Source organism: Euleptes europaea, chromosome 2, assembly GCF_029931775.1.
Source record: "Euleptes europaea isolate rEulEur1 chromosome 2, rEulEur1.hap1, whole genome shotgun sequence".
NCBI lineage: Eukaryota > Metazoa > Chordata > Lepidosauria > Squamata > Sphaerodactylidae > Euleptes > Euleptes europaea.
The window spans coordinates 120,365,381-120,378,164 of record NC_079313.1 but is presented as its reverse complement, the minus strand read 5'-3'; the positions used below and the strand labels follow the sequence as shown (position 1 = coordinate 120,378,164).

Here is a 12,784-nt window from a genome sequence, read left to right as displayed (position 1 = left end):
TTAAATTTGCAGGATTTGCCATTGAACGGAAAAGAGGCATCTGATATCTTTATCACACACAAATTTACAAATGTTGCCTCTGATAGGTGGATCCCAGCCAACATCAACAAGTGTGTGCATCAAAAACTCATGTGTGCAGTTTCTTCTGAAATGTCCCTGGCTGTTACCAGTTCAAAAATGATTCAAAACCTCTACGCATTTGCTGCCATTTTCTGGGCAATATTTTCTAATAGGCATCCTTCTGTCAAATATTATCTGTCACCCTTCTTCTGTGACCCCCCTCCCCCTTTCATTGCCCAGTGTTTCAAAGTTGTTAAGGGTTTAATTGCTTTTCTGTAATATTGAAATACAAAGGGTATACCTATAAATAAAGGCCAAGATTTTTTATACAGACTTCTTGCCACATGGGTAGGTTCCCTCTAGGTCGGGTGTGTTTTTGCCATCTTGCAATCAACTGGTTTCTTCTGCAAGAATCTTTAAATTGTGCAACACTTTCCATCTGGGTATGATTAGTTATATTTGACAAAGGCAACTCTGTCTTGAACTTTTTTTCATAGTTACATGGTAATAAAATCCCAGCCCCCATCAACTGATTTCAAGGTTATTTTCTGCAATTAATCCCCCCCCCCCCGGATTATTTTGTTATGATCTGCATGTGCTCTGGTAGGGCTTTAAAAAATAAACTCTCCAAAAATGTAGTACATGTGACGCTGCATTATACTGAATCAGACCACTGGTCCATTAAAGTCAGTATTGTCTACTCCAGGGGTCCCCAACCTTTCTGAGCCTGCAGGCACATTTGGAATTTTGACACGGCGTGATGGGTGCAGCCACAAAATGGCTGCCACAAAATGGCTACCACAGATGACGGAGCTAGCCACAAAATGGTTGCCAAAGCTTAAGAAGAAGAAGAGTTGGTTTTTATATGCCGACTTTCTCTACCACTTAAGGGAGAATCAAACCGGCTTACAATCACCTTCCCTTCTCCTCCCCACAACAGACACCCTGTGAGGTAGGTGAGTCTGAGAGAGCATGACTTTCCCAAGGTCACCCAGCTGGCTTGGTGTATAGGAGTGGGGAAACGAATCCAGTTCACCAGATTAGCCTCCGCTGCTCATGTGGAGGAGTGGGGAATCAAACCAGATCAGACTCCACTGCTCCAAACCACTGCTCTTAACCACCACACCATGCTAACTCTCTCTACACAGTGTAGATCCTTTTGCTTTGGGGGCAGCAATACTTGATAACTACTCCAGACTTTAAGACTACATTATGACTATGAGATGTTGACAATCTAAAGATTTGGGCTGAGCTGCCTCAATATGCAGATGACACTCAACTCATGTCGCGCTACCAACAGACCTCAGGAAGGCTGTGGAAACCGTGAACAGGTGCTTAGAGGAAGTTTCGGAATGGATGAGAGCCAACAAGCTGTAACTTAATCCCGCCCAAATGGAGGTGCTACTGGTAGGCTGAAGGTCTTGCCTCCCCCTTTTGATCCTAGAGGTTTTAAAGCTGGACGATTATTTGTTTTTTGGGTTCTTATAGTGGTAGAACCCCAGATATGCATACCCCTTTTTGTTTCAGCTTACAAGAATCCACACATGGAAAAGTACTTAAAAAAAAAATTTCTTAACCACACTTTTATAAATGTGTCTTTCATCTCATTGACCTGTTTGGTTACCTAATCAAACTGCAAAAAAATATTTTATTAGCTAAACTGGAGGCTTTGTATGGGATGTACATATTCAAAGCAGATTTATCAAGCTACGTCTGAAATCCCTCGGAAGATGTCTAGCTTCAGAATCAACTCAGCAAATATATTCTCAAAGATATAATTTAAGTCTCTTCTTTTTTTTTTTTAGAGTGCTATAGATGGATGGGGTGGGGGAGTAGATATAATTCAGAACTATACATCATTTCAGAACTATAAATCTCTTGTTAGCAGTAAATCCAATTATGAACTCATCAGAACTTTGACTATTTACAAAGAATGATTAATTGCACAAACCATGTGGAAGAAATCAGTTACTTCTGTGAAACTCATCTCAGCATATATACTCTTTAATTGGCAGTCTGGTGGGCCAGCTGTGAGAATAACAGTTCTTTTACTTTAGGGAAAAAAACTAAAATCATGTGAATGATCAATTGTCATAAGTAATAATATGTGTTTTGAGTAGTGCATATTTAGTAGTGAATTTTTAATTGCACAGTGAATAGCTGTTGAAAGGACAAAACTAGCAGAATGGAGAAAACTGGCAGGAGACTAAGAAGGGGCAGGGACCTGGTGAAACAGCATCACATGATGCCATTTCCGGCTGCAGAGCTGGAAGTTACATCGCTGTATCGTGTGACACTCTTGGGTTTCCTCAAAACTCTATGGTAAAAACCATAGAAAACTGGGAAATTTCTATAGCGTTGTGTGATGCAGTGACATTAGAATTTTGCAAGAGTCCAATCGTACCTTTTACAGACTAACGAATTTTTTTCCCAACATGATCTCTTATTTATTTGTTTGTTTATTTAAAATATTTTTGCCACCTTTCTGCCCAATCAGGGTCGACAAGGCGGTGAACATAAAAACATTAAAATATTTAAACAATTAAAATGTAGTTAAAATATAAAATTTAATTAAAGATGCATAAACAAACAACACGAGTAGGAGGGCCAAAAAATGTTATTGAGGATATGGTAGATGAAACAAACAAAAAAAAGTCTTCTGCTGGCGAAAGACACTGATAGAGGCAGACAGATGAACCTCTCTGTGGAGAGAGTTCCAAGGTTTTGGTACCATGATGGCAGAGGCCCTTTCTTGGGCCACCACCCATCTAGCCTCAGATGGCAGGGGGAATCGAAGCAGGGCCTTTGAGGACGACTGGAGTGAGCGGATAGGTTCATTTGGGAGAAGGCAGTCCTTTAGGAATGTCGGCCCTGGAGCTTTAAAGGTAAATATGAGTATGTTGAATTGAGCCCACAAGCAAAGTGGAAGCCGGTGCAGGTGGAACATGACTGGAGTGATATAATCCTTACAATCCACTCCAGTCAACACTCTGGCTGCAGCATACCAACTGTAGCTTCTGGACAGTCTTCAAGGGCATCCCCACATAGAGTGCATATAGGGTCAGAGCTCGCTTCCTCGTAGTCCTGAAATGATGTATAGTTCTGAATTATATCTACTCTCCCACCCCATCCATCTATAGCCCTCTAAAAAAAGGAAAGACTTAAAATGAGTCTTTGAGAATATATTTGCTGAGTTGATTCCGAAGCTAGACATCTTCCGAGGGAATTCAAATGTAGCTTGATAAATCTGCTTTGAATATGTACATCCCTTACAAAGCCTCCAGTTTAGCTAATAAAATAATTCTTTCAGTTTGATTAGTTAACCAAACAGGTCAGTGAAATGACAGATGCATTCATAAAAGTGTGATTAAAAGTGTGATCCATGTGTGGATTCTTGTAAGCTGCAACAAAAAAGGGTATGTATATCTGGGGTTCTACCACTAGAAGAACCTGAAAACAAATAATCGCCCAGCTTTAAAACCTCTAGGATCAAAAGGGGGTAGGCCTTCAGCCTACCGGTAGCACCTCCATTTGGTCGGGATTAAGTTACAGCTTGTCGGCGCTCATCCATTCCAAAACTTCCTCTAAGCACCTGTTCACGGTTTCCATAGCCTTCGTGAGGTCTGTTGGTAGCACGAGATAGACTTGAGTGAGTGTCATTTGCATGTTGAGGAAGCTCAGCCCAAATCTCTAGATGTCCTCTCCCAGCGGCTTTAAATAGATGTTGAAAAGTATGGGGGACAAGACGAGCCTTGGGGTACTCTGTAGGCTAAAGGCTATGGGGCAGAGCAGCAGTTCCCAAGGACCACGCTGTGAAACCTACCCTCGTGGTGGGACGGGAACCGCCACAGAACAGTGCCTCCCAGTCCCAAATGGCCATCCAGAATGATACCATGATTGATGGTATCAAAAGCTGCCGACGGGTCCAGGAGAATGCACAGAATTTTCTTAGTTTGTGCTTTCATGCGTTCTGCAAGAGCATTCTAAAAATCTAATATCTGGAACCCTTTTTTGTGTTAATCAAACTGTTAATCCTTCCTGGAGTTCAGCAAGTACAGCGTTATTTGGGAAGATGTAGATGTCAAAGGCATATAATTCCACTGGAGAGCACATGCTTTGCAGGCTAAAGGTCCCTGGTTCTATTCTTGGCACTTCCAGTTAAATGAGTCACTGGTTAATAAGGCTGGGGAAAGACTCACCAGAGATTTGGGAGAGCCTCTATCAGAGCAGAGAATACCTGGGGTAGATGGGCCATTGGTATGACTCAGTCTCATGAGTTTCATATATTCAGAACCGAATGGGTACAATTTTCACACAGATGTGTGGGAATTAGTCCTCAAAATCAGGAAGTCCAAGAGTAGTATGTTTCAAGTAGTCATTGAAAGGGAATTAGCACCCGTAAACCCAACCCCTCTGTTCACAGCATGTTGCTTATTTTCTCTTTTGAAGAAGAGGTTAGATGACCATCTGTCAGTAATGCTGATTCTATGACTTTAGGCAGATCATGAGAGAGAGGGCACCTTGACCATCTTCTGGGCATGGAGTAGGGGTTACTGTGTGTGTGTGTGGGAGATAGTTTGGAATTTCCTGCATTGTGCAGGAGGTTGGACTAGATGACCCTGGTGGTTCCTTCCAACTCTATGATTCTTCATGGTTGGACTTGGTTCCCCCTTCTGTTTATTATACTGCTGGAAAATGTTCATAAGTTTGCATTGGTGTAAAAAAAAACATGGTTCATATTCGATGGGTAATGGTGGAAAGGGTTTAAGTAGCCCATGCACCATGATTGTAGTTGAGCTGAAGCAGGAGGAAAAGAAAATGCCCAACTCCAAGTAGGGAGGCTGTGTGGCCTGGCCAACAGTCAATGGTTCAGTGCCTCCCAGGATAACCTCTCCCTCCCCCTTTTCATCCAGAGAGTATTAGAAGCAGCGAAAGATGTGAAACTGTTGAAAAGAATTCTCCAGAGAAGTAGGGATGGGATAGATGTGGAGGAGTTCCGATTCAGGTCCTGAACTCCGAGGTCACCTAACCTAAACAGTTGCCCTAGCGACACATCTGGAGCATTCAGAAGGAAACTCTTGATCCTTTCCAGCTGTTGATGTTGTGGGGGGAAGGATGCCGAAATTGCAGCTGTCCTGTATCATAAAGCGTAAGAGGGAGTAATGTGATTGCTAGGAATACAATGCTTCTACTCAACTATTTTTTAATGCACAAATGTTCAGGGATGTGCAAATGCATGCATTGTACTGGAGCTACAGTTCTCAGAGCACCAGGCCAGACGTCCTTAAAAAGACAAGACAGTTACCAGAGGAAGTATTTGTTCCTCTTTAATAGATTATTCATTATGTTAGGTAAGGGTAGGGCGAGAGGGAAAGGAGTTCCAGGGGCGAAGAGGTGAACTTTAAGGAACATGTGAAGAAAACCTTGCCAACTACAATAGCAGTTCAACAGTGAGAACATAAGAACATAAGAAAGGCCCTGCTGGATCAGACCAAGGCCCATCAAGTCCAGCAGTCTGTTCACTCAGTGGCCAACCAGGTGCCTCCAGGAAGCCACAAACAAGATGACTGCAGCAGCACCATTCTGCCTGTGTTCCACCGCACCCAAAATAATAGGCATGCTCCTCTGATACTAGAGAGAATAGGTATGCAGCATGACTAGTATCCATTCTAACTAATAGCCATGAATACCCCTCTCCTCCATGAATAGTGAGGCCAACAGTGAAGCTGAAGGGTGAGATTCAAAACAGACAAAAGGAAGTATTTCTTCATACTATGCATACTTAAATTGTGGAACTCCCTGCCCCAGGATGTGGTGATGGCTACCAACTTGGAAGGCTTTTGACTTACCGTATATATTCAGGTATAAGCCGACCCGAGTATAAGCCGAGGTGCCTAATTTCACCCCAAAAATGGGGAAAAATTAGGCACCCACGTATAAGCCGAGGGGGAAATGCACCCCCTCCCCCCCACAGGCTTACCTGACCGGGCTCCAGGCGCACAGGCAGGCGGTGGCGGCGGCGGCCCCCTCCCTTCGTGCAGGAGGCCCCGCAGAGTCAGCTGGCAAGCGGGAGGACCGGCCCGGGTGAGGTGGGGGGGTGGGGGTGGGGGAGGTGGGGTGAAGAAACCGCCGCCGCCCAGCAGAAGGCGGGGTGGGGTGGGAGGTGAAGAAACCACCGCCGAGCAGAAGGTGCGATCGTGCAAAAGGCGCGGGTGGGGTGTGGTGGGGTGGGAAGAAACCGCCGCCGTCGCCTTCGTGCAGAAGGCACAATCGGGTGGGGTGGGGGGTGGGGGGGAAGAAGCCGCCACTGCCGCCGTGCAGAAGGCGCGATCGGGTGGGGTGTCGGGGAGAAGGCGGGACAGCCCGCCCATCAGCTGGCCGGTGGGAGCGTGCTGGGAGAGGGCCTGGCAGGCGAATTACCGTATTGACCCGAGTATAAGCCGAGGTGAGTTTTTTAAGCCAAAAATCATGGCTAAAAAACTCGGCTTATACTCGAGTATATACGGTATATCCTTTTGATTTATATCCTGCCCCACCCCTGCCACAGTGGGGCTCAAGGTGGCTAACGACAGATATGAAATGCAACAATTTACAACATTTCATCCTTAGATAATATAAGAGCCAGCGTGGTATAGTGGTTAAGAGTGGCGGGCTCTAATCTGGAGAACTGGGTTTTATTCCCCACTCCTCCACATGAAGCCTGCCAGGTGACCTTGGGCCAGTCACAGTTCTCTCAGATCTCTCTCAGCCCCACCTATCTCACAAGTTGTCTGTTGTGGGGAGGGTAAGGGAAGGTGATTGTAAGCCGGTTTGATTCTTCCTTAAATGGTAGAGAAAGTCGGCATATAAAAACCAACTCTTCTCGTCTTCTTCCTTCAAGGTAGAGAAAAAGCGGGGTATAAAAACCCAACCTTCTTCTCCTAAGTCTAAAACCCCAATCAAACCATCTAAAACCTTTTAAATCTAGCAATGTCGGAGACGTTAACCCAAATAAAAAATCATTTAACAATCGTTTTTAAATTATGCTTTAGCTTAGTTTACAAGAATTCAGAGTTATCTACTGGAATCCAGTCTGCAGGTGGCATATTTAAAGTTCCAGGACTGTAGTGTACTTGCACTTGAATATTTGGCCATTGACTTGGAAACAGACATGGGCTGACTCCAGCTCATTCAGCCGGGTTCTCTTTTGTCAGGGACAAGGAGTAAGGCCAGCACAGCTGAAGCGCCGGAGCCAGCTCCCGACTCTTTCCAAATAAAAATGCTTTGAGCATAAGTTTATTTTTCCTCATTTTCTTTCAGCACTAAATTTAGCCTCCTGGAGAAGCTCTTCTGGCACCGAGGAGACGGCAATAGTGACAAAACTTGTGAACCCCATGGGGTAGCTCTGAAATTTTCTAACCCCCAAAAAAAGAGAGAGAGAGATTTAATTTCATTCATGGCTGTATTTTGTCCCCAGCTCAACGCTCCGCGCATGAACTTCCGATGGTGGAAAGACAAGATGTTGACAGCTGCCTGGTATATGGTGGGCAACAGATGATTCTGACCGGCCAGAATTTTACTGCTGAGTCAAAGGTTGTTTTCACAGAAAAGACACCAGGTATGTCAATCTTTGTGCCATTTCTCTAGTTTTGCTTGTCAAAAAAAGGCTATGTCTTATAGGAATGGATCTTACTAACAGCTGTCCAAATGGGCCCAAGGTTGACCAGAAATGAAAGGAAAAATGCTTATTCTATAAAGCCAGTCACACATGCAATACTGTGTTCAATTCTGGTCACCACACCTCAAAAAGGATATTGCAGAGCTTGAGAAGGTGCAGAAAAGAGCAACCACAATGATCAGGGGACTAGAGCAACTGCCCTATGAGGAGCGGTTAAAACACTTAGGGTTATTTAGCTTGGAAAGAAGGTGGTTAAGGGAAGATATGCTAGAGGTCTATAAAATTATGCATGGTATGGAGACAGTGGACGGGGAGAACGTTTTCTCCCTCTCATAATACCAGAACACAAGTCATCTGCTGAAGCTGGAGGGTGAGAGATAAAAGAAAGTATTTCTTCACACAATGCATAGTTAAATTGTGGAACTCCTTGTCCCAGGATGTGGTGATGGCTGCCAACTTGGAAGGCTTTAAGAGGGGAGTGGACATATTCATGGAGGATAGGACTATCCATGGCTACTAGTCAAAATGAATTCTAGTCATGATGCATACCTATTCTCTCTAGTATCAGAGGGAGCATGCCTATTATATTAGGTGCTGTGGAACACAAGCAGGATAATGCTGCTGCAGTCATCTTGTTTGTGGGCTTCCTAGAGGCACCTGGTTGGCCACTGTGTGAACAGTCTGCTGAACTTGATGGGCCTTGGTCTGATCCAATGTGGCTTTTCTTGTGTTCTTATGTTTTTAAGAGGGCAATCTCGTGTTCCCTGGACTGATGCCAGGGAACCAATTGGGAGAAAGGAATGGTGCTCTCCATTTCTAATTTCCCCTAGCACCAATCAGCTAGCTCCTGTCTGGATTAGCGCAGTACACTGCTTGGTCCTGAGGAGGCAGAATTTCCCTATCACCAAGAAGTAGGCATGGAATTTTGGAAGGTTAGACCCTCCCACGGATTTATATCTACAAATGTCTTGTTCAAATCCTTACCCATACTATTCTGGCCAATAGTCCCCCTTGCCTCTTCATGTCCTTATTCTCCTGTAGAATAGGGTATAAATCACCCAACTAATTCCTGTGTATCAGTGGTCCTTAACCTTTTTGAGCCAGCAGGCATCTTTGGAAATCTGACACAGTGTGGTGGGCACAGTCACAAAATGGCTGTTGCAGGAGACGGAGCCAACCAGAAAATGTCAGGCTTAGGGTTAGGAATGGGTTGCCTGACTCTAAAAAACCAGAGGTCTGGCAGCCACACATCATAGTTGGGGGGGGTGGAGAGAGAGGCAGTACCTGCGATGTTAAATCAATGCCTCCTCACACCATAAGGGTTGCCAGCTCCGGTTCCGAAAATACTTGGAGTTTTGGGGAGTGGAGCCTGAGGAAGGCAGGGTTTGGGAAGGGGAGGGACGTCAACAGGACATAATGCCATAGATTCCTCCTTTAAAGCAACTGTTTTCTCCAGGGGAACTGATCTCTGTCGCCTGGAGATCAGTTGTAATAGCGGGAGATCTCCAGCCACCACCTGGAGGCTGGTAACCCTACCCACCCTGCCCAAGTAGCCAGCTGGCGACTCTGATAGCTACCCCTCTTGTTCCTTCCCGTTTTTTCCAACTTTGGGGTAGCAAATGCCAACCTGGGGAGCATGCCTCCAGGAGCTGCGTTTGGACCTCTGCTCCTGACTCCCAGTGTAAATAATCGTCATTTTCTCCCATTCCAATTCATCCTTACTACTCTTTTCCCTTTGCATTCATCACGGCCTGCCATGAATAGCCCTGGGGTTGCTTTGATTTCTGACCTGAATCATACCTGACCTCTCAAGAAATAGCTTCAGCATAGACTCATTGTTTTCACTAGGTAACACACCAGTGCGAACAATGGGCGATGACTAAGAGAGGATACAGCACAATTAATTCACACACCATTAGAAAACATTTGAAAGCTGACCTCTGCAGCGCTTACTCATTTGAGGGGGGTGGGTTGTGGTCAATAAGAGCTGCCACCCACTACAGGGTCTCTTGGGGACTAGCTGCCATTCAGAGATGTACACGGTAAGATACTTGAAGCATATTAGAGCTTTTAACTTTTTTAAAAAGTGCAGCAACAGCAGCTGCCCAAGCCAGATAGGAATCGGCATCTGAAGCTCCGATGCTTGTAAATAGCAGCTTCCAGTGGTGAGTGGGAACCTGCTGAGAATGATGAAAACCACATTTTGACGGCGCGCAGGTGCAAATGTACATTCCCAGTGGGAGGCAACCGCTGGGCCTAGTGTCCTTGCCTTTGCAAATGAGGGAGTCCCTTTTCTACCATTTTTAAGGCAGCCCTGCCAACGTCCACCAGATCTACTAGCCTGTAGAAAACAAGTTAGGGAGCCATGGGAGCCAGAGTGGTGCAGTGTCTCTTGTGGGGAGGGGAAGGGAAGGTGATTGCAAGCCGGTTTGATTCTTCCTTAAGTGCTAGAGAAAGTCGGCATATAAAAAACAACTCTCCTTCTCCTACTTGTCATTTATGGCATGTGGATTCTTTTTTTTGGGGGGGGGATCAGCTACCATTTGTTTCTTTCAGCTTTGCCACCCAAAAGCTTCTCTCACTAGGGCTGTTGAATTTTTTTTTTTGGTAAAATTCGCATTCGGCAAAATTTGGCCCATTTTGATTTGGGAAATGCCAAAGTCCAAACTCCCCTGATTCGGATCCGGGGAATTCAGCACGAGATTTGGAGTTTGGGGAAAAACTCCGCCGAATAAAGCCATTTAAAGCACATTTGCCCCGTTCCGCGGCTTTGGGGGGGCATGTTTGGAGGTAGAGGTCCCAAACTTTCAGTGTAGCTTGAGGGGACCCTTCTTGCAAGAACCCCCAAATTTTGTAAAGATTGGGTCAGGGGCCCCCGAGTTATGGGGCCCGGAAGGGGGTCCCCCCATCTGCCCATTGGAATAAAGCCATTACAAACACATTCGTGGCTTTCCACGGCTCCGGGGGGGGGCATTTTTGGAGGTAGAGGTCCCAAACGTTCAGTGTAGCTTGAGGGTACCCTTCTTGCAAGAACCCCCAATTTTTGTGAAGATTGGGTCAGGGTCCCCCAAGATATGGGGCCCGGAAGGGGTCCCCCCAATTTGCCCATTGCAATGAAGCCATTACAAACACATTCATGGCTTTCCACGACTCCGGGGAAGCATTTTTTGGAGGTAGAGGTCCCAAACTTTCAGTGTACCTTGAGGGGACCCTTCTTGCAAGAACCCCCAAGTTTTGTGAAGATTGGGTCAGGGGCCCCCGAGTTATGGGGGCCGAAAGGGGTCCCCCATCTGCCCATTGGAATAAAGCCATTAAAAGGGATGTACTAAAACGAATGACAAGTCTGCCCATTGGAAGCAATGGGAGAGGCTGTCCAGCCCATTGAAGATAATGGGAGAGGGGAATGTCAGTTGACTTGCATTGACTCCACTGAAATACATTACAGGGGATGTACTAAAATAAATGACAGGCTAGCCCATTCGAAACAACAGGAGCGGCTGCACAGCCCATTGGAAACAATAGGAACCAGCCAGAGAAAGACTCACTGACCCACAGTTAACTCCACATGAAGTTGGCAACCAGTGAAAACAGTAGAAAGCACAGTCCCACACAGAGGCAATCAAGCCCACCCCCCAGCAGAACAGGTAAACCCACCCCCCTTTGGCTCCCCCCCCTCTCTCTCTCTCTCTCTCTCTCTCTCTCTCACACACACACACACACACACAGAATCTCCTCCCCCCACATACACACACACAGGAAAAAAATTATAGAGAACTATAGAGAAAAGCCCCCAAATGGGTCTTACTGTGGATGTCTTCTTCCATCAGGAGCAGGGACTGGGAGTCAGGACTCAGGAGTAATCCAATATGATTCTAGCAGACTCACACACACATACTCTCTGGCCATTTATGCACGGGAGGTTTTGCCTTGGATTTGCCGCTCTCTAGATGCACATTAAGGATTGCCTGCTCCCATTCATTCCAATGGGTGGATGGGGGGGACCCCATAACTCGGGATTAATTGCCTTTTAGTCAGACCCCCAGGCTGGGGTAATAGTACAGCCCAACTGCCGAGGCAACCAGAACCCCAGGCCAGGGTAATGGTACGGCTCAACGCGAATGTGTTTTTAAAGTCTGTATTCCAATGGGCAGATGGGTGGAGGGACCCCTTCCGGGCCCCATAATTCGGGACCCCTGACCCAATCTTCACAAAACTTGGGGGTTCTTGAAAGAAGGGTCCCCTCAAGCTACACTGAAAGTGTGGGACCTCTACCTCCAAAAATGCCCCCCCCCCGGAGCCGCAGAAAGCCGCAAATATGTTTGTAATGGCTTTATTGCAATGGGCAGATGGGGGGTGGGCGCAGCTACAGAATGGTTCCCACAAAACGGCTGCCACGGAAGATGAAGCTAGCCTGAAAACAGCTCCTGCACCTTGTCATCATGCACACAATTGAGATCCTTGTGCTGTGATGGCACCTGCTACCAAAGCAAAGTCTGCACAACCAATGGCCAATCAGAAAACATCCTGGGCAAAATCCCCACCTGGCCCCACCCACTTTCTAAAAACACTTAGCAGGCACCAGGAAAAGTGTCAGTGGGCACCATAGTGCCCACAGGCACCACACTGGAGACCCCCAGTTTAGAAGAATGAATTAAAAGTGGGTCACAAGGCTGGCCCTAAACCCATACATTTCCTGTATCAGCAGTAGGATTGCCAGCCTCCAGGTATTAGCTGCAGATCTCCTGCTATTACAGGATTTCCAGCCAATAGAGATTGTTTCAACCTGGAGAAAATGGCCACTTTGGCAATGGGACTCTATGGCATTGAAGTCCCTCCCCAAACCCTGCCCTCCTCAGGCTCCATCCTAAAAACCTCCTGGAAGTGGCAAAGAGGGACCAGGCAACCCTAATCAGCAGCCTTGACTTGATCATTTATGGAAAGTCACAACATCATAATTGTGTGGAACAAATGATGCCTTCTTGGGCTTTTCTGCACTGGGTTTTTGGCCCACCTTGGCTTCCTAACTGCATTGGTTTACATCAGTCATACGTACAGTATCATTTGCCA

General features: G+C 46.1%; 1 protein-coding gene across 1 annotated transcript in view; it reads left to right on the top strand.

Moving 5' to 3' along the window:
• NFATC2 (nuclear factor of activated T cells 2) overlaps positions 1 to 12,784 on the top strand; it is a 157,492-nt gene that overhangs the window by 65,498 nt on the left and 79,210 nt on the right. The window contains exon 6 of the mRNA XM_056844560.1: positions 7,517 to 7,657. Coding sequence (XP_056700538.1) covers positions 7,517 to 7,657 — 141 coding nt within the window. The remainder of the gene's footprint in view (positions 1 to 7,516; positions 7,658 to 12,784) is intronic.